The sequence below is a fragment of the Bos taurus genome, chromosome 15 (genome assembly GCF_002263795.3).
Source record: "Bos taurus isolate L1 Dominette 01449 registration number 42190680 breed Hereford chromosome 15, ARS-UCD2.0, whole genome shotgun sequence".
Classification (NCBI taxonomy): Eukaryota; Metazoa; Chordata; class Mammalia; order Artiodactyla; family Bovidae; genus Bos; species Bos taurus.
Window position 1 is genome coordinate 56,566,444 of NC_037342.1, and position 21,871 is coordinate 56,588,314.

The following is a 21,871-nucleotide window of genomic DNA, read 5'->3' on the forward strand; positions in this document are numbered from 1 at the left end:
CCAGAGCAAGGCAAATTCACCAGGCCTGTATCAGGAGTCCCTGCTTACTCTGGGCGTCTGGAGTAGGGGTCACGGGAGGTAGGGGGGCATGATTGCTAGGGTTTGCTTACTTGGATGTCAGGCAGGGGGCTAGATGCTGGGCATTCCTGCTTCCTGCCCTCATGGTGCCCATGGCTCATGGAGACAACATTCGTCAGACAGCTATTAGCCCAGAAAAGCATTTAATCCTGGTGCTGGTGCCCTCCGTAGACAGGCCAGTCCCCCTGAGCATGGGCAGAGCCACCCCGTTGCCCTAGGCTGTCCCCCACCCCCACCTCCCTTGCCTGACGCTGTGCCTGGTGCCGCTGACAGACCGCACGTTTGAAAACCTGGATGCCTGCGAGGTCCTCTTCTCGCCATCCCTGGCCACAGCCGCGTCCTTGCTGGAGGTCAGTGAGAGTCTGCTGTCCCCGTCTGCTGTTCTTTCTCTCAGAGGGACCGGTTTTGACTTCTGGCGCAGGGAGCTGGGGCCCTCTGCTTGGAGAATCCTGGGAGTTCAACACTGAGAACCAACCAGCTGTGTGCAGGATTTGTGCTGGCACCGGGTCCCAGAGGAGGAGTGGAAACCTAGTACAGCTGCTCCTGGAGAGGGAGGGGGTCTGGGGACCCTGAGCGGGTCAGTCAGTCTTCTAGTAAATATATACTAGCCTCTGCATTGAGTTGGAAAACTGGGATGAATAAAGTCAGAGTCTGGGCCAGTGGAGCCAGTCCTGGAGGGACAGGTGACATCCTGGGGGTGGGAAGGGGCTGTGGAGGAGAGAGGCATTTGGGTGGTTTTGACAAATGGGGAGGACTGGGCTGTGGGCTGTGGGGAACGGTTTTCCCAGTGGAGGGAGCAGGCTGGGCCAGGCCTGACTGGAAAGTGGGAGGGGTTCTAGATATGGCCAAGGGAGGGGCGGGCTGGCAGGGGGCTGAGTGAGCGCCTGGATGTTGCCCTACCAGGTGAACCCCCGAGACCTGATGAACTGCCTGACCAGCCGCACCCTCATCACTCGAGGGGAGACAGTGTCCACTCCGCTCAGCAGGGAGCAGGCGCTGGACGTGCGAGATGCCTTTGTCAAGGTGGAGTGGCCGCCTGCTCTCCTCGCCCCACGAAAGGCTGGGTAGTTGATGGGCAGGAGCCGAGGAGCCCACAGAGCTGGAGGGATGTCAGCCTTGACCCCGCTCTGCCCTTGGGTCCAGCTCCAGCCACTGGCTGTCTGGGGCCTGGACAAGAGTCTGCCTTCCCCCTGAGCCCGATTCGTCCATCCCACAAGGGGCTGGGACTCGTGTTCTTCAAGGGCCTGAATAGTTCTGGTGACCTGACGCCTTCCACCCCTGGCCTGCTTCATGCTGAATCGTATTCACTGGCCATTCAGTCTGCTGTACTATTCCCAGCCCTGTGGATACCCTCTCTGGTCTCTACTAAAGAAGACCCCACAGAGGGGATGGGCCAGGTGGGGAGGCCCCCCAGTCCTGCCATTTTGTCGTCCATTGAGCCCTTGCCGCATGCCAGGCCCTGTGCTGGGCTCTGGGACCCTGGAGACAGTCAGAGTTGCAGGGGAGACAGAGATGGTTGGCGGGGTGGGAGCCCAAACTTCCAGGGGAGGGAAGGGGAGGTTTCTTGGTGGAGCTGATATCTCTGTAGAGCTCTGAAAAACAAGCAGACGTTATTCAGGCAGGAGAGGGTGCTCCAGGCAGAGGGAACAGCTGGAATAAAGATGGGGGGGTTTCCTGCAGCAGGAAGGGGCTGGAGTGAGGCCTCCGAGGCCCAGGCTGGTCTCCCTGGGAAGCTGTGACTTAAGCAGCTGCCTCTCCCTTCAGGGCATCTATGGGCGGCTCTTCGTGTGGATCGTGGACAAGATCAATGCAGCCATTTATAAGCCCCCTTCCCAGGAAGTGAAGAACTCTCGCCGGTCCATTGGTCTCCTGGACATTTTTGGGTTCGAGAACTTTGCAGTGAACAGGTACCATGTGGGGCTGTGTCTTGTGGGAATTTTGTTCTAAAGTATGGACTTACAGATCACATCTCTGCCTTTAAGCTACATTTAGCTGGTCCCAAGCACACTCTTCCAGGCGGTTGAAAAATGTGACTCCAGACATCCTGGGGGCCCTTCCCCTTCCTCCCCATCCCCTCCAGTCCCTGGGCCAGCTGAGGCCAGTGTGGTGGTGGGGCAGAGGCTCTTACCCCATTGTGACACTCTATTCCCCACTGCCCATTGCTCCATTTCCAAGCTGCAAGATGCCTCAAAGCAAGTGAGGCTGAGACTGAGCAATGTTTGAGATGGGGGTCTTGGCCATGCTTGATGTCCCACCCCTCTTGGGGGCCATGTGAGGTGCAGATGGATGGAGCAGGCCCAGGAGAATGCTGGGGCTAGAGGCAGCTGGCCTTGCCCCACTTTTTAGCTATGTTACCCCTGGTAAGTCAATTTAATTCTATAATGATCAGGTGTCTCAAAGCCCTCCCCCTACCCAGAACACAAGAAGTGTCAGTCACCTGGGAGAATGCTGAGTTGGTGGCTCAGAGATGTCACCCTCAAGGCCCTGCTTGCCAGATCTTATGAGCCCCCTTCCCATATCTGCTGATGCTTTGAATCTTTGAGGCCCACCTTCCCAGTGCCTTGGCTCTTCCTCTCCTGAGTGCTCTACCAGGGGTATGATGCCCACACCTCTCCCAGGGCCTGGTCATCCATCCTTAACTCTCCTCTGTCTCACTCAGTGACCTTGGGTGAGTGCTGTGTCCTCGCTGGGCCTCCATGCCCTCTTCTGTCATGGAGGAGGTTGGACTCACAATATGTTTCCACCTTGGAGACTGAAAATCCCAGGGGCACACTGAACACCAGGTTGGGGTCACCCCTGAGTGGCAAGGCAGGGCCTGAACACCCCTCCCCCTCGCCTGCTGCCACCCTGTCCCCTGCTCCCTCCCTGCAGCTTTGAGCAGCTCTGCATCAACTTTGCCAATGAGCACCTGCAGCAGTTCTTCGTGCGGCACGTGTTCAAGCTGGAGCAGGAGGAGTATGACCTGGAGAGCATTGACTGGCTGCACATTGAGTTCACAGACAACCAGGATGCCCTGGACATGATCGCCAACAAACCCATGAACATCATCTCCCTCATCGATGAGGAGAGCAAGTTCCCCAAGGTGGGCCTGGGGCAGGGCAGGGCAGGGCAGATGAGACTCCTTCACCCCATACGATGAAGATTCAAGTATGCCACTGGCACAGAATAGGTTCTCCAGGAACAGAATATGTCTTGGAGTCAGGGAGGGGATGCTTGCTTGACTTTAATCTTGGGAAATAGATTTTCTATACTGGGATGTACTTTCAAGGTTTTGTAATTCCAATTCACCCACTTCACAGATGGGGAAATGGAGGCCCAGAGAGCTCCTGTATTGGGATATAAATAAAGGGAGGGAGGCTCTTGGGAAAGACAGAAGGGGGTGAAAAGACAGAGGGCAGGAGAGGCAATAGGGCCTGGTGGAGAGTGGGGCGGGGAGGAGAAGGAGAGCTTGATGAGTGCTCCTCGGTTCCCACAGGGCACGGACACCACCATGTTGCATAAGCTCAACTCCCAGCACAAGCTCAACTCGAACTACATTCCCCCCAAGAACAATTACGAGACCCAGTTTGGGATCAACCACTTTGCAGGCATCGTTTACTATGAGAGTCAAGGTATAGGAGGGCCCCCTGGGGCTGGCTGTCTCTCTTTGCCTGTGTTCCCTCCCTTCCTTCCCCTTCTCCAGCCCAGGACAGACACACCAGAGTGCTGAAATACAAGAGGGAAGGGATGTTAGGAAACATTGGGTTCAGTGCTTTTTTTTTTTTAAGAGTTTACAAAATTTTGGTAAAATATATGTAATATAAAATTAACCATTTTAACAATTTTTAGGTTTACAATTCAGTAGCATTAACTACATTCACGATATTGTGCAACTGTCACCACTCTCCAGAGTCTATCCATCACCCCAAATAGGGGCTCTGTATGCACAAAACATAACTCTGCATCCTCCCCTCACCCCCTAGTCCCTGATCACCTCTACTCTACTTTCTGTCTCTATGTATCTAACTATTCAAGTACCTCATATAAGCGAAACATACAGTATTCATCCTTTTGTTGTCTAGCTTATTTCACTTAGCATAATACCCTCAAGGTTCATCCATGTTGTAGCATGTGTCAGAATTTTGTCCTTTTTATGACAATAATATTCTATTGCATACACACACACACACACACAGAGCACGGTTTATTTATCCATTCATCTGTTGATGGACAGTTGGATTGTTTCCACCTTTTGGCTGCTATTGATAGCGCTGCTGTGAACATGGGCATTGTTGTTCAGTCACTAAGGTGTGTCCAGCTCTTTCGACCCCATGAACTACAGCATGCCAGGCTTCACCATCCTCCACTATCTCCCAGAGTTTGCTCAGATTCATATCCATTGAGTCAGTGATGCCATCCAACCATCTCATCCTCTGCTGTCCTCTTCTCCTTTTGCCTTCAATCTTCCCCTGCATCAGAGTCTTTTCCAGTGAGTCGACTCTTCGCATCAGGTGGCCAAAGTATTGGTGATTCAGCTTCAACATCAGTCCTTCCAGTGAATATTCAGGGTTGATATCCTTTAGGATGGACTGGGTTGATCTCCTTGCAGTCCAGAGGACTCTCAAGAGTCTTCTCCAGCACCATAATTCAAAAGCATCAATTCTTTGGTGCTCAGCCTTCTTTATGCTGTAATTAGGGCCCTACAATTCCATCCTAGCTTCAGAGCCCCATCTCCGGTACTGGGTGCCTCCTACAGCTCACCCGTCCCCAGATGTCAGGTGGGCAGCCCCACACTGGGTCTCTGTCTGTCCACCAGCCAGGGCAGTCTGGGTCCTGGGGGAAAGGGTGCTGCTTCTCTGCAGAGTTCCTCCTCCTCAGGCACCCCATCTTCTGCCCCACCCTATCAAGGACCCCATCAACCAGCTCCTCAATCCTCAGGCCTGGGAATGGCAGCCCTCTTTGGAGTCTGTGTGGTGCAGGGAGCCTCCCTGGACTGGTGCCTGGGCTCCTAGACTCAAGTCTTAACTCTGCCCGCAGTTTGCTGTGGGTGTTAGACAGTTTGCTTAGCTTCTCTGAACACTGATTTCTTTCCTTGTCTGGGTTGGGGAAGATAATCTCCACCTGTCCCACATATACAGGGTAAGTTGTGAGCATTACAGCTGTGAGGGCAATATCCAAAATCAAGGTACTTTTACTTTTGTTCCTTTACTATTAGCTGGTACCAGACGAACTTGCATTCTCTCCTAGGGGACCCACTTAAGGAAGGTTTTTGACACCTTTGTTACCAACCTGGGTCCTTGGACTCTTTAATCCATAGAAGTTGATAAAAGCCAAGCAAGAAGTTCAGGCAAGGCTTTACTGAGGCTTGTGCTGCAGCATGAGGGAGTGAGGGAGCTCGAACAAGAAACAGGTCCCCTTGCTGGCTCCCTGAGTGGGGGGAGACTGGTTCCTTAAATGAGGTGAGGGTGGGGGCGGATTGGTGAGGTGGGTCAGGCTGGAGGGGTGGCTGGCGTGGCCTGCTCACACTCTTGGTGCTGTGTGCAGGGCTCCAAGGCAATGTCCTGCTTTTGCTCCCAGCAGAAGCAGAAATGGTAGTTGGTTTGTAGCCTTTTTGTATTTTACTGTTCATAACTGTCCAAGCTGTACATGCGCTGCAGTTATTTTTAGTCTCATAGCTTCTTTGTTTCTGTTGCTCACGGAGAGGTTTGTCCAGGTGCAAGCACTCCAGTAAAGGATCCCACGCCCCAGCATAGGGTCCAACGCCCCAGCCTATCTCATGTTTGTTCAGAAGACTAAAGCTAGCATTTCAGGCATTGGGGTGGTTCAGTGGGAAAGGTAGCCCCACTCCCTCCCGGGGACTGAGACATCCTGCCCTTCCCTTTGTCCAGGCCTGGAAGAGAGGGGCAGTGTGTGGCTGCGGAGACTGAGTTCTAGCTCTGGCTCTGCCCCTTGCTTTCTCTGTGACCTTGGGCAAGCCACTGTCCTCTCTCGGCCCCAGAGTCCCCCACTGTAAAGTGGATGTGGTTGAACTAGGGGGATTTTGAGGGTCTTTGTGGACGAGGCATGGTGGCTTTGGGAAGGGGGTGTCTTGTTGGGGGGAGGCTGCTGGAGTTGCAATGTGTGACCACTCTGTGGTGCTGCCCAGGCTTCCTGGAGAAGAACCGGGACACTCTGCATGGAGACATCATCCAGCTGGTGCACTCCTCCAGGAACAAGTTCATCAAGCAGATCTTCCAGGCCGATGTTGCCATGGTAACATGGGGGTGTGGCTTTCACTGGGCAGGCAGGGCCCCCAGAAGCCAGGCCTGTGTCTAGGCATCCCCTTGTCTAGTGGCTTCAGCTGACCTCCTCTGGCTACACAGTGAGAGTAGTGCTTTGCTGGGTTCCAGGAGAGGCTGGGGGGCCTCCAAGATCCTCCTATCTGGTCCTCTTGTACTAATTAGGGGGTGCAGGTGGGGTGTAAGGCCCAGAGAAGGATCACATGAGATGTTGCAGAGCAGAGCCTGATTAGGACTGAGTTTTGGGGTCCCCTCCCCAACCCTCTAGCCACTAATGGAGTGTGGGTGAAGGGGGAGCGTCCAGCCTTGAGGATGTGGATGGGTGTGGGGTACTGAGAGAAACGGGCACAAAAGCCTATTGTCACCAGCCCTGGACCCCACACGGGGATGGAGAATTTCCCACCCTTGGTGTTTTCTTTGTCCCTGGAATGGTAGTCTGGTGGACTACCTGCTGGATTGTATGCCTTTTTGTTCTGTATTTTCCTCCTGTCCCATGGCCTCCTGGAGAGTGCAGGAGGGACTCACCGGAGGGCAGAGCCGAGGCCCTTTCTGTGCCTGTCCAGCTGCCTGTGTTGCCCCCCCGCCCCCCACCCCAGAAGCCCCGCTGCCCCAAGGTTTGTCCCTTTTCCCTGGTGGATTTTGCCCTCTTGTTTTCTGACCCACCACGTTCTCCTTGCCCCCCACCCCATCTCGCCGCCGCTGTGCGCTCTGGTTCCTGTTGTAGTTTCTCTGTGGTTATTCATCGGGCACTCTCCGCCACTCAGCAGCTTCTGCGAAGGTAAAAGACCCCAGTCGGGGACGGAGGATGGCGTGAGAGGCCTCAGCGGCCCTTGGGGCTGGGCTGTGTCCTTGGCCCCCGCGGCACGGAGGCTTGGGGAAAGGGCTGTTGTTGTTGTTTGGTTTTCATTTATTTTTGTGGAGTGTGTGTTTTTGTGGAGTGGTTTGTGGAGTGGTTTGATCTTTGTTTATTGAGTTGTGTGGACTGCAGGCATCTCAGTTTCTTAAAGGAGGAAACTGAGTCCTAGAGAAAGAGATGAGACTTGCCCAGTGTACCGGGGCCTGGGGTGGGACCCAAAACCCTGTCTACCGAGTTCTCTGCTCCCTTAGGTCTCTGGAGGTATCAAGGCCTGCTCTTCCCATCAGGCCCTGTGAAGGGTTTCTACGTCTGAGACTCAGTCAAAGCCTCTGGTTAACCTTGTGAAGCAGGAGGGGCACGTGGTGGTTTCTGCATTTTGCAGATGGGGACGGAAGCTCAGAGGTGGTGTGTGGGTCACTCCAAGTCGCAGCATCTGAGCACCCCCTACCCCGGTCCTCCGTAGGTCCTGGACAGCATTCTTGGTGTGTCCTGACAACCAGCTCCAGGGTGTGCGTAACTCCCGAGCTGCCTTGGGCTCCAGAGATGTGGGGTGACCTTAGTAGCAGCATAGCTCTGACCTCTTCTCTACCTTCGATTTCCTTTCTGCTTAGGCCTGACATCCTTTCACTTTCAGTCTTAATGCTGAATCCCCCTTCCTTCCTGCATGTCTGGCATCCCCCTCCTGTCTCGTGCCTGGCAGAGTGCTGGCACGATTCACAAAGCCACAGCTGCAGAGCAGGGCCTGTGGCACGTCATGTCTAGACACAGGTTCTCTGCCAAGGGTTGGCTCCAGGCCAACACTGTGCCCAGCTGGCTGATGGGAGGAGCATAGGGCCAATGCCAGCGAGGGTGCAGGTGCCTGAAGCTCCAGCATCGGTAGTCCCCACCCCGAAGCCCACACACTGCAGGTCTCAGAGTTAGTGAGACAGGAGTGACTCCGGGTTCTCTCCCCAGTCTTTCCTCTTGTAGACTCAGCTGCCCTGCCAAGCCCACGCATTCCTGGGCAGTCTTCAAAGGCCACTGAACCCACCTGTCCTCCTACCTCTCTTTCCAAGCCCCTGGAGGCTGTGGGGACCTCCCTGTGAAGTTTCCTGTTCTGAGTCTCCTTCTCATGGACTCTGGGAACCTACTTGCAGAGGAACCATGGAGAGGTTCCAGCATGAGACTGGGGCGGTGGTGGGGGGGCGCAGCGTCCAGAAATGCCCACCGCCAAGGGAGATTTTGGAGCACAGGATTAGAACATGGCAGGGATCAATTTGATAACAATCACTTTTGCTCTTCTGGGCCAGCCTGTGAGCTACACACACATATTTCTCATCTTATTCATTCCCTGTAACTCCCTCGTGAGTGATTACTATTGTCCCCGCTTTACAGAGAGGCCAAGGTACTTGTTTGAGGTCACACAGCTGGTGACACGCAGGGGTTTGATCCAGATTTGGTGGCTCAGATGGTAAAGAATCCGTCTGCCAGCGTGGGAGATGTGGGTTTGATCCCTGGGTCAGGAAGATCCCCTGGAGGAGGAAATGGCAACCCACTCTAGTATTCTTGCCTGGGAAACCCCATGGACAGAGAATCCTGGCAGGCTACTGTCTATGGGATTGCAAAGAGTCGGACACGACTGAGCGACTGACACTTTCACTTTTCTATCTCGGGGAAGGGCCAGGACTTGGCCAAGGTCATGGATAAGTGAAGGCTTTCGAGTCCCTGCTCCTTTTCACTGTACCATGCTGTCTGTGAGAGTGTTGTCTTAAGAAAATGCTTTGTTTCTGTTGGGACAATGATAGCTCTGTTAAAAGAACAAGGAGACTGGCTTGGTGAAGTGTGGATGCCGAGTCAAATTTTACTGGATGATAGTATACTGGTTGCCGTGTTCTCCTTAGGGTGGGGGTCCACATCCTTTCAGTGATAAAACCCATGTCCTGTGCAGGTCCCCAGTGCCTGAATTCTGCCTTTTGACTCTTGTGTCTGCCTCTTGGGGTGCCCTGGGAAGCCCCACCCCAATCATTACTGCTGGAGGGGAGCAGTAAGCCAAAAGCATGGTGCTTCTTCTAGGGCATGGAGCCCCTAACCCCCAATCAAGGCACATGTCCCCGCGGAGCTGAGTCCACAGGAGGCTGGTTCACTCTTCATGCAGGAGGCATCTCCTGCCACTGACCTCCCAGCCCCAATCGTATTATATTCAGGTGCCTGCCCCTCACATCCCCTCCATGGAATCATTTAACACAGACCTCTGGATTTCTCACTTCTGCTTTTACCCCATCCCTAAATATCTGCAGATTATCCCAGAAAACAACAAATGTTGGAAAAGATGACCTTTCCCCTCAATGAAATAAAACCAAATCAGAAACCAGGTGGCCACGGCCTTCCTTCCATCAGAAATACCTATTGAGTGCCTGTCATATACCAGATATTGTCCTGTGTCCTGGGGACACAGTAGTGAACAAAACTGAAAAAATTCTCTGTCGTCATGGGACTTACCCTCTAGCAGAAGGGAGAAGTAGTTAATAAGCAAATAAGTGAATTATCATAAGTCAGGTGGTGATATATGAGATGGGAAAAATGGAGGGAGGTGAGCCAGTGGTGGGGTTTTGCAGTTGTGAAGAGGGATTAGGAAAGGCCTTACGGAGAGGTTGGTGAGGAGGTGAGGAAGCCGACCGCCTGCGTTCTGGAGGAAAAGCAGTGCAGGGAGAGGGAATAAGGAACAGCAAATGCAAAGCCCCAAGGTGCTTTATAAGCCCCCAACCTGCCTGGTGCATCGTAAGAAGAGCACGGGGGCAGGAGTGGCTGGAAGGCGGGGGGTGAGGTAGTGGAGGGGCTGGGGGTAACTGGGACCGGATCCTGTGGGACAGTGCTGGCTCTTACAAAGGACCTTGGTATTCATGCTGAGTGAACTGGGGAGCCATTGAGGGTTTTGAGTCAGTTGGGAGAGGGGACACATGACTGGATTGGTGTTTGAACAGCCTCATTCAGGCTGCTGTGTTGCTAGCGGGGTAGAGGTCAGTGTGGGGGACAGAAACAGGGAGACCAGTTTGGAGGTTATTGCAACAGCAGGAGAGCCATGCAGGCAGCCTGGACCAGGCTGACGGTGGAGGAAGTGGTTAAGAGGGTCAGATTCTGGATCCATTTTGGCAGTAAAGTCAAGGCGGTTTGCTGCATATTGGATATGAGAGAGGAGGGGCTGGGGATGGCCCCTAGACCTGTGGCCTGAGCAGCTGGACAATTTCTAGGCGCCCTTGAGTGTGAGCAACCATTCAGCACCACTTCAGTTCAGCAAAGAGCTGTTGACTGATGCTGTGTCAGGCCCTGGGGCATGGTAGTAAGCAAGGCAAACCCGCCTGTCCTCTCGGGGCTCATAGCTCAGCGGGAAAGCCAGAAAGGAGTGGTTCCAGTGTGCTGATCACAACCAGAGAAGGATGTGCCCTGTGTGTGTGTGTGTTGTGTGTGTGTTGTACACGTGCTCATGCTTTGTGTGTTGTGTATGTGTGTGTATGTGTCTGTGTGTTGTGTAGGTGTGGTGTGTGTGCTGTGTGTGGTGTTTATCTGTGGTGTGTGTGTGCGTCTGTATGTACTGTCTCTGTGTATATGTGTGTGTGGTGTTTATCTGTGGTGTGTGTGTGCGTCTGTATGTACTGTCTCTGTGTGTATGTGTGTGTGGTGTTTATCTGTGGTGTGTGTGTGCGTCTGTATGTACTGTCTCTGTGTGTATGTGTGTGTGGTGTGTGTGTATGTGTGCACATTTGCGTGTTGTGTGTCTCTGTATATGTACTGTGTGTGCTATGTGTCTGTTGTGTTTGCACTCCCTGTGCACACACATGTGCCTGTGGCAAGGCCTCTAATGTCGGCTGGGCACAGCCCAACCTGGACAGCTTTCCCCCTACTTGTGGGGGTCACCTGCTGCTGCTGCTGGGTTAGGTGCTAGGGCAGATGTGGGTCGCAGACTTGACATTCACGCAACCCCCGTGCAAAATAGTCTCCAGCTTCTCTTGGGAGCATCCTAATTCTAGATAACACTATAGTGGAAAACACAGCAAATTTCAGAATAACAAGGATTTGCTACTTCTTGACAAGTTTCATTTCAGTCCCAGGGTGTATGGTCTCACTCTAGCATGGGATAAGTTCCTCTCCCTCACCCAACACACCTCACACATTGATATCTGCATCCCCAGTGGTGCTACAGGATATCAGATACAATAACTAATTTAAAGTAGAAAACCTTAAAATCACAATCAAATTTACTTATTAAAAAATTCTCATCCAAAAGAAATTGCCAGGAAAACAGTAATGTCAAAATGCTCTGGAATCGAATCTGGTCTCTACGTCCAGTTTCTGGGTCCGAGACGTTCTGCTGTTTGTCCGCTGCCTGTTTGTTGCTCAGGTTCTCCCCTAGGACCCCACGTCATTTCACAGTGTTCTGAGGGGGACCCCAACAGGGCAGGAGGTGCAGGGGGTCGCTAGCCACTTCCTGTAGATAGCGGCTAGTGGAGCACGGGGCCCTTTGGCCTTGGTGCTGGACGGCGGCCAAAGGCCAGCTGTGCGCCTTCTTAGGAGGCTTATGTGTGTCTGCCCCGCCTGCTTGCTGCTGACCTGTTAATCCAGCAGGCAGGGCAGAGGGTGCGGGCAGCACCCCTGCCTTGCTGGGTGGCTGTTGACTGAGACAGACTCACAGCCCGCTCAGCTAGGTACATGGCACTATCCCATCTTGGAAACTGAGGCCCAGTGCTGCTTAGTGACCTGCCTAGAATCACAGGGCTCAGAGGTGGTGCGCTAGGGTTTGAATTTAGGTCTGTCTAACCTGCCTCTAGAGGTGACCCCATTGTCCAGAGATCTGGCCACTCATTTATACGGCAAAGAGAGGACAGAGACTAGAGAGGGGCTGCATGTGTCTTGCCCGGAGTCATTCAGTGCCAAAAGTGGGACCCCAGGGCGCCTTACTCTCTGTTCAGTGCTCCTGGACCCAGAATCAGGGAGGCTTCCCAGACGGGGGTGTATTTAGGGGGTCTAAGTTCCAGCCCAGACCAGGTGGTCATAGGAAAACCTACGTGTCCAGCCAGCCTGCTTCCTTGGGAGGCTCTCTCTCAGGCCCTGACTGCTGACCTCCTCTCCTGCTTCCCTTCTGGAGGGCCGGAGGGGCGAGGGTCAGCCCCTCCCATCACTGTGGTCCATCCCCCCAGGGCGCCGAGACCAGGAAGCGCTCGCCCACACTCAGCAGCCAGTTTAAGCGGTCGCTGGAGCTGCTGATGCGGACACTGGGTGCCTGCCAGCCCTTCTTCGTGCGCTGCATCAAGCCCAATGAGTTCAAGAAGCCCATGGTGAGCAGCCCTGGCAGGGATGGGGGTGGGGGTAGACAGCTGGGAACAGCCTGAGGGATGGGAGGGGCCCAGCCAAGGGAGGAGGGTGGACTGGGCCCTGGGAGACTTTGCCCCCTGAGGGGAATGGCAGGGCCCCCGAGGGGCTTACAGAACAAACTTCCTCTTTATTGGGGACAGCCCAATTCCCTGAAAACAGCCTGGACTCTGTAGTAGTGGGCTAAACGCAGATTCAAATCCTGACTCAACCACCTTCCCGCAGGGTGACTGTAGAGGAATCAATTGTTTCTCTCATACCTCAGTTACCTCTCAGATGGAAATAGGACTGCTTGTCCCCACCTCCTGGGAGTATTCTGTTCAATGATGCATGCAAATTGCCTGGCGCCTAGGAAGGAACTCAGTAAATGGTTCTTGCTGTGGTTCCAACTTTGAAAGTCCCCTCTCCTTTGCTTCTGCCAATGATTACCTCCTCCTGGAAGCCTTCCTGGATTCCTCTGACTGGTTAGGAATATTTTCATTTCTGACTTTTCTGAATAACATCTGTTGAGCCTTTTCTGTGTTTCCAAAACAGAACCGATTAGATTGTCTCTCCATAGTCTCATTCAACTTTCTCAACAGCCAGTGAGGGAGGGACCTTTATGGCCCCACATTTGAGATTTGGTGGGCTTCCCTGGTGGCTCAGACAGTAAAGAATCCACCTGCAATGTGGGAGACCTGGGTTTGATCTGGGTTGGGAAGATCCCCTGAAGGAGGGCATAGCAACCCACTCCAGTATGCTTGCCTGGAGAATCCCCATGGACTGAGGAGCCTGGTGGGCTACAGTCCATGGGGTTGCAAAGAGTTGGACACGATTGAGCGACTGAACGCGCATTTGAGATGTGGGACGGGAAGCTTGAGGAGGTTGGGGACTAGAGGTCGCAGAGCCAGGAGCCTGGACTACCCCTTGCTAGGAGCGCTCTCCTACCACAGCTCTGGGAGGTGTTGTTTACCATTAGACACTTCCCAGAGATAGGAGGGGAGGCCTAGGGGAAGTTGGGGTCTGCGGAAGGACGGAAGGCGGAAGGCCAGCGCTGGGCCAGGGAAAGTGCCTGTACGGAGAGGAAACAGGTGGCGGAAGTCAGCCTTCCGCCTGCTGGCCCTGTCCCCTGTCCCCTGCCTAGAAACATTCCCCAGAGTGGGCTGGTCAGTCCCTCTAGGGCTCAGGATCCGGTCTGCAGGGGTGTGAGAATCAGAGGGCTCCAGCAAGCTGCCCTCTAAGGTAAGAGGTCCAGGGCCCTACAGTTGGGCACCATTTCTCCTGCTCTCAGATGCCTCTCGAAACTTCTTTGGGCCCAGACCTCAGCATCTCTGTCCTGGACTTGGCTACAAGACCTCCTCTCTGAGTCTCCTGCCTCCCAATCCCTCACTCCCATTCCCCTCCCCACTGCAGGGTCTCGAACTCAAATCTGACCTGGTCACATCCCCCCATGTGACTGGAGAGGCCCTTCCCAGCCTCTCCACCACCCCAGCGGCCATCACAGAAATGACTGTGCCTTTGCACGCGCTTGCTGCTCCAGCACTCTTTCCTGTCATGGTTGTTGTACAGCTGCTCAGCTGTGTCTGACTCTTTGTGACCCTGGACTGCAGCACGCCAGGCTTCCCTGTCTTTCATCATCTCCTGGAGATTGCTCAAATTCATGTCCATTGAGTCAGTGATATCATGCAACCATCTTGTCCTCTGTTGTCCCCTTCTCCTCCTGCCTTCAGTCTTTCCCAACATCAGGGTCTTTTCCAGTGAGTTGGCTCTTTGCATCAGGTGGCCAAAGTATTGGAGCTTCAGCTTTAGCACCAGTCCTTCCAGTGAATATTCAGGGTTGATTTCCTTTTGGACTGACTGGTTTGATCTCCTTGCTGTCCAAGGGACTCTCAAGAGTGTTATCCAGTACCACAGTTCAAAAGCATCAATTCTTTGGTGCTCAACCTTCTTTATGGTTCAACTCTCACACCTGTACATGACTATTGGAAAAACCATAGCTTTAACTACGTGGACCTTTGTCAGCAGGGTTAGAACAAAGCTAATCTTCTCTTTCATGAAGCCCCTCAAGATGTCCCAATTAGGCTGTCTCTCCTCTGTGCTCTCAATGTACTCAGCTCATCCCGAGTGAGGGTCTCATTCTGTGCTGCCTGGTGGGTTTGGACTGCAGATCCGGGTCTGGTCCCGCCTTTGCTCCTCATGCGCTGTGTGACCTTGGCCTCTGAGGACCTCTGTCTGGGGTCGGGAAAACACAGAGCAGGGCTGGTCTCCCAGCGGGAGCCTTCAGCATTGACGCCCTTGGCTCCTTGCCCGACAGCTGTTCGACCGGCACCTGTGTGTGCGCCAGCTGCGGTACTCGGGCATGATGGAGACCATCCGCATCCGCCGAGCCGGCTACCCCATCCGCTACAGCTTCGTGGAGTTTGTGGAGCGGTACCGAGTGTTGCTGCCTGGCGTGAAGCCGGCCTACAAGCAGGTACACAGGCCGAGGGCAGAGGTGGTGGGAGGAAGGGTTCCAGCCCTGGGCTGGGCAAAAGTCCCAGTTTTCTTACTGGAACACTGTGCTGGGCACAACATCAGTTTGGCCACCTCAGGTGTGGCTGGGAAAATTGGGATCAGGCAGTGGAGTGCATCTGAGAGCTTCCATTGCCATGCTTGCCTGGTGTGGACTTCACGCATGTGCTGAGTGGGTCCTGGCTGTAGGCGAGGGTTTTACAATCATCAGATGGAGCTAAGGAGAAGAGTGAGGGTCAGAGAAGGCGGGGCCTGGCTGGAGCCACACAGAGTCAGGGGCAGAACTGGAGCAAGATCTCTGTCCCCCAGCCTTCGGAGGGATACCAGGTGGCCTGTCTCACTGGTGGGACCACCCAAGCTCTTGTGCACCCCACCCCCACTTCCGCCCCCAACCCAGGACGACCTTCGGGGGACATGTCAGCGCATGGCTGAGGCTGTGCTGGGCACCCATGACGACTGGCAGATTGGCAAAACCAAGATTTTTCTGAAGGTGAGCATGGCCTCAGACTCTGTCTGCCTTGGGGGAGCTGTGAACTCCCTGGGGTTGGGGGGAACAGGTCTTGGGGTCCCTGTAGAGGAGTTGCAGCACAGAATGGGGTCATTGCTGGGCTTTTGTGCTCCTCCAGCCCTAAGCAGGTGTGGGGTCTGGCCTCCTGGGTGGTGGAGGAGCAGTGGGTATTTGAGGGCCTCTCTGACCCCTAGCCTGGGGGTGGGGTCATGAGGAAGCAAAGGCCAGGGGTGGCCTCACCAGGGAGGCCTGACCCTGTGGTGACCTGCCCTGGGAATTTGGGCAGGTCACTGGCCTTTTCTTGGGTCTCATTTTCCCATCTGCACAATGGGATGTGCTTGTGGGGGGTACTCTTGAGTGTATCTTTGGTCCTGTGCTTTCCTGCCAGGCATGGTTCATGCTGGGCTGTGGTTGGCTGTGTGCCACCCACCTCTAGTGTCCCTGGACCTGTCCCCATGCTCCCTGAACTGGCATCTAGGGCTCTCTGGCTCCCAGCACAGCCTGGGCAGGACTCTGGGGGCTGGGCAGCTGGGAGGGGGCAGGGCTGGGAGCAGGAAGCTGTGCTGGGAGAGCTTGATGGAGATGGTGGAGGTGGGACAGCTACAGCAGGGACAGGGTGAACCCTGGCTTCCCCATTTCCATTTCTGCTGTTCTAGATTTCCGGCTGTCCCGGGTGATGGGTCAGAGCTCCTTCCTCTGGCACAGGGTGGGGCCCAGGCAGCCCAGGACAGCCGGGGAGAGGGAAGGGGGAGCCAGCCCTCAGCTGGAGAGAGTCCTGCAGTCTAGTCTGATGCCTCTCTGGCTGAGGGGCCTGGGCCAGTGTCTTCATCTCCCAGAACCCTCGCTTCCTGCCTCTGCGTCTCACAAGTGCTGTTTGGAAAGCACTGTTCTGTGTGCCAGACCCCAGCGGGAGTGGGTGCTTCTTGTCCATCATCTCATTTAGTCATCATAGCAGCCCATGAGGTAGAATTATTATGCCCGTTTCAGAGGTGCAGCATGTAGAAGCAAGGTGCCCCAGGTCAGGCACTGCCCTGGAGCAGAGATCAGGACTTCCAGCCTGTAGTCCTGATGCTCAACTCAGGGATTAAGGGAGGGAAAGCTTATAGCATGATGACATCTAGTGCCAGAGACGTCTGAGGACTGTCCTCGTCCTCCACATCCTCACCTCTCTGGGCTCTTTTAATAGGCAGTGGTTTCCAGACCCCAAACCTACTTCTCATTCATTCACTCACTGATTCAGAAAGCCTTGGCTGAGCATCCGTCGGTGCTGGGCCCTGTCCCCAAGTGATGTGACCTGGATTATCTTGATAGGTGTGATTATCTGATGGATTATCTGATTATCTGAGTCTGAATCCCCTTCCAGACTCAGCCTCCCTGGGGCAGGGCCCAGGTTTGCCTAGTTCACTGCAGTCCCACCCAGCACCGAGCACAGGGTGGGCACCTGGAGATATTTGATTCATGTACTGAATGAACCATGGAGTTTTGTCCAACCGGAGTGAGGGTTGGGGGCTTGGGGATGAGAAGGAGAGAGGGTTGGAGAAGAGGGCAGGGCCTGATGGTGGAGGGCCCAGGTGCCAGGGAAGAAGACCTGACTTGACCCTGGGAAGCATGGGGTATTGCTGTAAGATCCCTTCTTGAGATGGTATCAGTCAGGAGACTATTTCTAAGATCCAGGAGTGAAATGATGGTCGCCTGTCCCAGGTCAGTGGCTGATATGACAGAAACATCTAGAATAGCCAGGTCTCAGGGTAGAGATGGCCATTGGGATGGAGTTAGTGTGTGTGCGTGTTGGGCCCCTCCTGCTGCATGTGTCCCACCCAGGCCTCAGGGAACCAGCCATGACAGTACCTTGTCTGTACTTGAGGGAGGCTGCCCCATGGTGCCATAGCACGTATGGAAGCCATTAGGGACCAGCTCCCTAAGTAAAGGAAGAGGGGCCCACCTGGGGCAGCCTCTGCTCTGGGACTGGAGGGGTTGGTGGGGGCTCTGCTCAGAAGGCTCTGCCCTTCAGGACCACCATGACATGCTGCTGGAGGTGGAGCGGGACAAGGCCATCACCGACAGAGTCATCCTCCTCCAGAAAGTCATCCGGGGCTTCAAAGACAGGTTTGTGTCTGGATGGCTCTTCCCCGCCTCCGCCAATGTGTGTGTGTGTGTGCATGCATGCACGCGTGTGCATATGCTTGGCTCACTGTGGTTCCTCCCATGTGGACACTGGGAATAAACACCCATGTGCATACACAGAAACATGCACACATGTGCAAGGCACACACAGGGTCACATGAACATGGATGAACACTAAGACACACGGGCCCATCTATATTCCGCATGCCCAGTAATACCTGCCTGCCCATGTGGGCTCATGAGACACACACGTGGATGCTATGACATTTGTAAGTTACAAAGTGTGTCCCGTATTCTGTGTAAATTACATGTAAATTACAAAGTGTGTCCCGTATTCCACGTGAGGGGCGGGTGTACAGTTGTGTCACCTCCCAGTTGGGTGGGGCTGACTCTGTGATTCAGGCTCCACTAAAACCACACTTCCTGCCCCTTTTTATGTTCATCTGGCCGCTCCCCTTCTCTTCCCATCCACCCACTTGTCCAGCCATCCTTGGTCCACTCATTCACCTGTTTTTCTACCCACTTGTCCATCCTTTCCCATGGCTGTGCCCTCGTTTCTGTGAGCATCCAGGCACTGGCTCATGGACTCACCCACGTTGAGGTAGCCATCCTTCACTCCTCTTATTTCTATGTTCAGGAGACACCTGCTGTTTGATGTGTGACCTCTTGTCCTCCATGAGGTCAAAGATGACTGTCAGCCTGTAGCAGCGGCCTAGTTTGTGCAGGGGAACAGCATGGTGCTCAATCAGAAGACCAGGGCTCTAGCCCCAACCACATCGAGTCTCAGTTTTCTCACATGTAATATGAGGGAGTTAAACAATCAGTAATAAGTGATGTTTACAGTGTTCCAGGACCGCCCTGGTGGCTTAGATGGTAAAGTGTCTGTCTATAATGAGGGAGACCCGGGTTCAATCCCTGGGTTGGGAAGATCTCCTGGAGAAGGAAATGGCAACCCACTCCAGTGTTCTTGCCTGGAAAATCCCATGGATGGAAGAGCCTGGTAGGCTGCAGTCCAGGGGGTCACAAAGAGTCGGATTCGACTGAGTAACTTCACTTTCACTTTCACAGTGTTCCAAGTGTTTAATCTGTATCTTATTTACTACTTGTTGTTTAGTCACTAAGTCATGTCCAGCTCTTTGCGACCCCATGGACTGTAGCCCACCAGCCTCCTCTGTCCTTGGGATTTTTCAGGTACGAATACTGGAGTGGGTTGCCATTTCCTTTTCTAGGGGTCTTCCTGATCCAGGGATTGAATCTGGGTGTCCTACGTGGCAGGCAGATTCTTGACCATGTGAGCCACCAGGGAAGTCCTACATTTATTCATGAATAACCTGAATGCCTACCTTATTGAGTTTATGTGACAAGTCTGTGAGGCAGGCAGGACAGGTATTACTCTGTCCATTTTACAGATGAGGAAACTGAGGCACAAAGAGGGTATATGCCTTTGCCTAAGGTTGTGGAGCCAAGGAGACACAAAGCTGGGACTCAGCCCTACTTTCCTGATTCCAAACTCCACCCAGACCCCTATAGACATCCTCCTGCATCACGCTGCTGTTTCAGGTCCAACTTCCTGAAGCTGAAGAATGCTGCCACACTGATCCAGAGGCACTGGCGGGGCCACAACTGCAGGAGGAACTACGGGCTGGTGAGCCTCCTGAGGGAGCTGCTTGGTGATCCACGAGGCCTTTGAACCTGGTTCCATCGTCATAGCACAGGATTTACCTGTTTGCGGGGCGGCTGGCCTCCTGCCCCCGCCAGCCACTACCATTCTTCCAGCCCAAAGTCCAAGTCTGCTTCTTGTGGTTCTCCCCTGCTGGTCAGCAGTGTTTCTGCTTTTCTTCTGGAATGTCCTGGTGGGTTGTGAGCCTCAGGTTATTGAATACCTTACAGGGGGCCAGGAATGGGTGTGTCACATAGACACACCCATAGGGAAGGAACTGGGCTGCAGCCTGGACTTGGGGCTGGAGAGGCAAACAGGAAGGAGGCCGGCTCCTGGTCTGAGGATGGTGTCCCTGGTGGGGAGACCCACTTTGGGGGAAGCCAAGCGCACTCCCTGGGGAACTTTGGTCTGAGTGGAACCAGCTGTGCCTTCAGGGCTCGTGGGTTGGCGAGTGGAGCCAGGGCAGTGACCTCCATGGGCACGGCTGGTCTGGCATCAGGGCCGTGGTTCTGAGCTGGTGGCTGTCCTTGCAGATGCGGCTGGGCTTCCTGCGGCTGCAGGCCCTGCACCGCTCCCGGAAGCTGCACCAGCAGTACTGCCTGGCCCGCCGGCGCATCATCGGGTTCCAGGCCCGCTGCCGGGCCTACCTGGTACGCAAGGCCTTCCGCCACCGCCTCTGGGCCGTGATCACCGTGCAGGCCTACGCCCGGGGCATGATCGCCCGCAGGCTGCACCGGCGCCTCAGGGCCGAGGTGAGGGGCCCAGTCCACAAGAACCCCTGGCTCTAGGTCCTCCAAGGGGTGCCGCTGCACCTCAGGCAGACAAATCATCCCGCATGTGGCCTGAGCCCATCGCAGGGGGTGAGGCGGGGAGATGAAGGGCTCTCCCTCTGAAGGATGCACAAGACTGGACCCTCATTTCCCTCCTTCCAGTCAGGGGTAGGGCGGGGGTCCAGTCCCTCTTGTGAGTCTTTGGGAGGCCAAGGCGAACCTGCTTCGGCTTTGGGATCAAAGGTGCCCTCAACCCGCTGTGGGACCTGGAGGGTTTCTCGCATGCCTCAGTTTCCCTCTGCTAAATTATTTGGCAAAGTCATCCCCAGTCCTGGAACTCAAAGGGGGTGGGGTGGGGTCAAGCTGGCAGGGAGCACTGTGACAGCCACACACATGGTACGGTGCCCATCCTGCCACCTGCCTCCCCCAGTACCTGCGGCGCCTGGAGGCTGAGAAAATGCGGCTGGCAGAGGAGGAGAAGCTCCGGAAGGAGATGAGTGCCAAGAAGGCCAAGGAGGAGGCCGAACGCAAACATCAGGTGAGCTGGGGACGAGTCGGCTCCTTGCACTTCCATTCACTGGTTCAGTGGCTCTCAGCCAAACCATCTGTTCATCCTCTGTCCACGTGACCTTCCTTCACCTGTGCGCTGGGTGCCTGTTCTGTGCCAGGTGAGAAGGTTGTGGGTCTGGGCCCTCAGCTGGGAAATTTTGTTGTTTAGTCTCCAAGTCGTGTCTGACTCTTCATGATCCCATGGACTGCAGCATTCCAGGCTTCCCTGTCCCTCACCATCTCTCGCAATTTGGCCAAGTTCATGTCCATTGAATTGATGAGGCCATCCAACCATCTCATCCTCTGTTGCCCTCTTTCTCCTGCCTTCAGTCTTTCCCATCATCAGGGTCTTTTTCAGTGAATCAGCTGTTTTATCAGGTGGCCAAAGTACTGGGGCTTCAGCTTTAGCATCAGCCTTCCTATGAATATTCAGGGTTGATTTCCTTTAGGATTAACTGGTGTGATCAACTTGCAGTCCAAGGAAGAGTCTTCTCCAGCACCACATCAACTTGTTGGCACTCTGCCTTCTTTATTGTCCAGCTCTCACATCTGTACATGACTACTGAAAAGACTATAGCCTTGACTATACGGACCTTAGTTGGAAAAGTGATGTCTTTGCTTTTTAACACACTGTCTAGGTTTGTCATAGCTTTCTTGCCAAGAAACAGTTGTCTTCTAATTTCATAGCTGCAGTCACCATCTGCAGTGATTTTAGAGCCCAAGAAGAGGAAATCTGTCACTGTCTCCCCCTTTTCCCCGTCTACTTGCCATGAAGTAATCGGACCGGATGCCATGCAATTAGTTTTTTTAACATTGAGTTTTAAGCCAACTTTTTAAACTCTCTTCCTTCACCCTCATCAAGAGGCTCTTTAGTTCCTCTTCACTTTCTGCCATTAGAATGGTATCATCCACATATCTGAGGTTGTTGATATTTCTCCTGGCAATCTTGATTCCAGCTTGTAACTCAGCTAGCTTTGCATTTTGCATGATGTACTCTGTGTATAAATAAACAGGGTGACAATAAACAGCTTTGCCATACTCCTTTCTCAATCCTGAACCAGTCAGTTATCCTATCAGATCAGATCAGTCGCTCAGTCGTGTCCGACTCTTTGCGACCCCATGAATCGCAGCACGCCAGGCCTCTCTGTCCATCACCAACTCCCGGAGTTCACTGAGACTCATGTCCATTGAGTCAGTGATGCCATCCAGCCATCTCATCCTCTGTCGTCTTCTCCT

General features: G+C 54.1%; 1 protein-coding gene across 5 annotated transcripts in view; it reads left to right on the forward strand.

Annotated features, from left to right (window-relative positions):
- Window positions 1-21,871, forward strand: part of MYO7A (myosin VIIA) — a 112,645-nt gene that overhangs the window by 36,141 nt on the left and 54,633 nt on the right. For all 5 annotated transcript variants that reach the window (XR_009490688.1, XM_010812768.4, XM_015474829.3 and 2 more), the window contains exons 10-22: window positions 352-428; window positions 982-1,101; window positions 1,843-1,985; window positions 2,950-3,160; window positions 3,554-3,689; window positions 6,203-6,309; window positions 12,363-12,500; window positions 14,828-14,986; window positions 15,422-15,514; window positions 17,544-17,638; window positions 19,217-19,301; window positions 19,850-20,068; window positions 20,517-20,624. Coding sequence is in view for 4 of the 5 variants with exons in the window: in XM_010812768.4 (XP_010811070.1) it covers window positions 352-428; window positions 982-1,101; window positions 1,843-1,985; window positions 2,950-3,160; window positions 3,554-3,689; window positions 6,203-6,309; window positions 12,363-12,500; window positions 14,828-14,986; window positions 15,422-15,514; window positions 17,544-17,638; window positions 19,217-19,301; window positions 19,850-20,068; window positions 20,517-20,624 (1,691 nt within the window). In the remaining variant the exon portion in view is untranslated. The remainder of the gene's footprint in view (window positions 1-351; window positions 429-981; window positions 1,102-1,842; window positions 1,986-2,949; window positions 3,161-3,553; window positions 3,690-6,202; window positions 6,310-12,362; window positions 12,501-14,827; window positions 14,987-15,421; window positions 15,515-17,543; window positions 17,639-19,216; window positions 19,302-19,849; window positions 20,069-20,516; window positions 20,625-21,871) is intronic.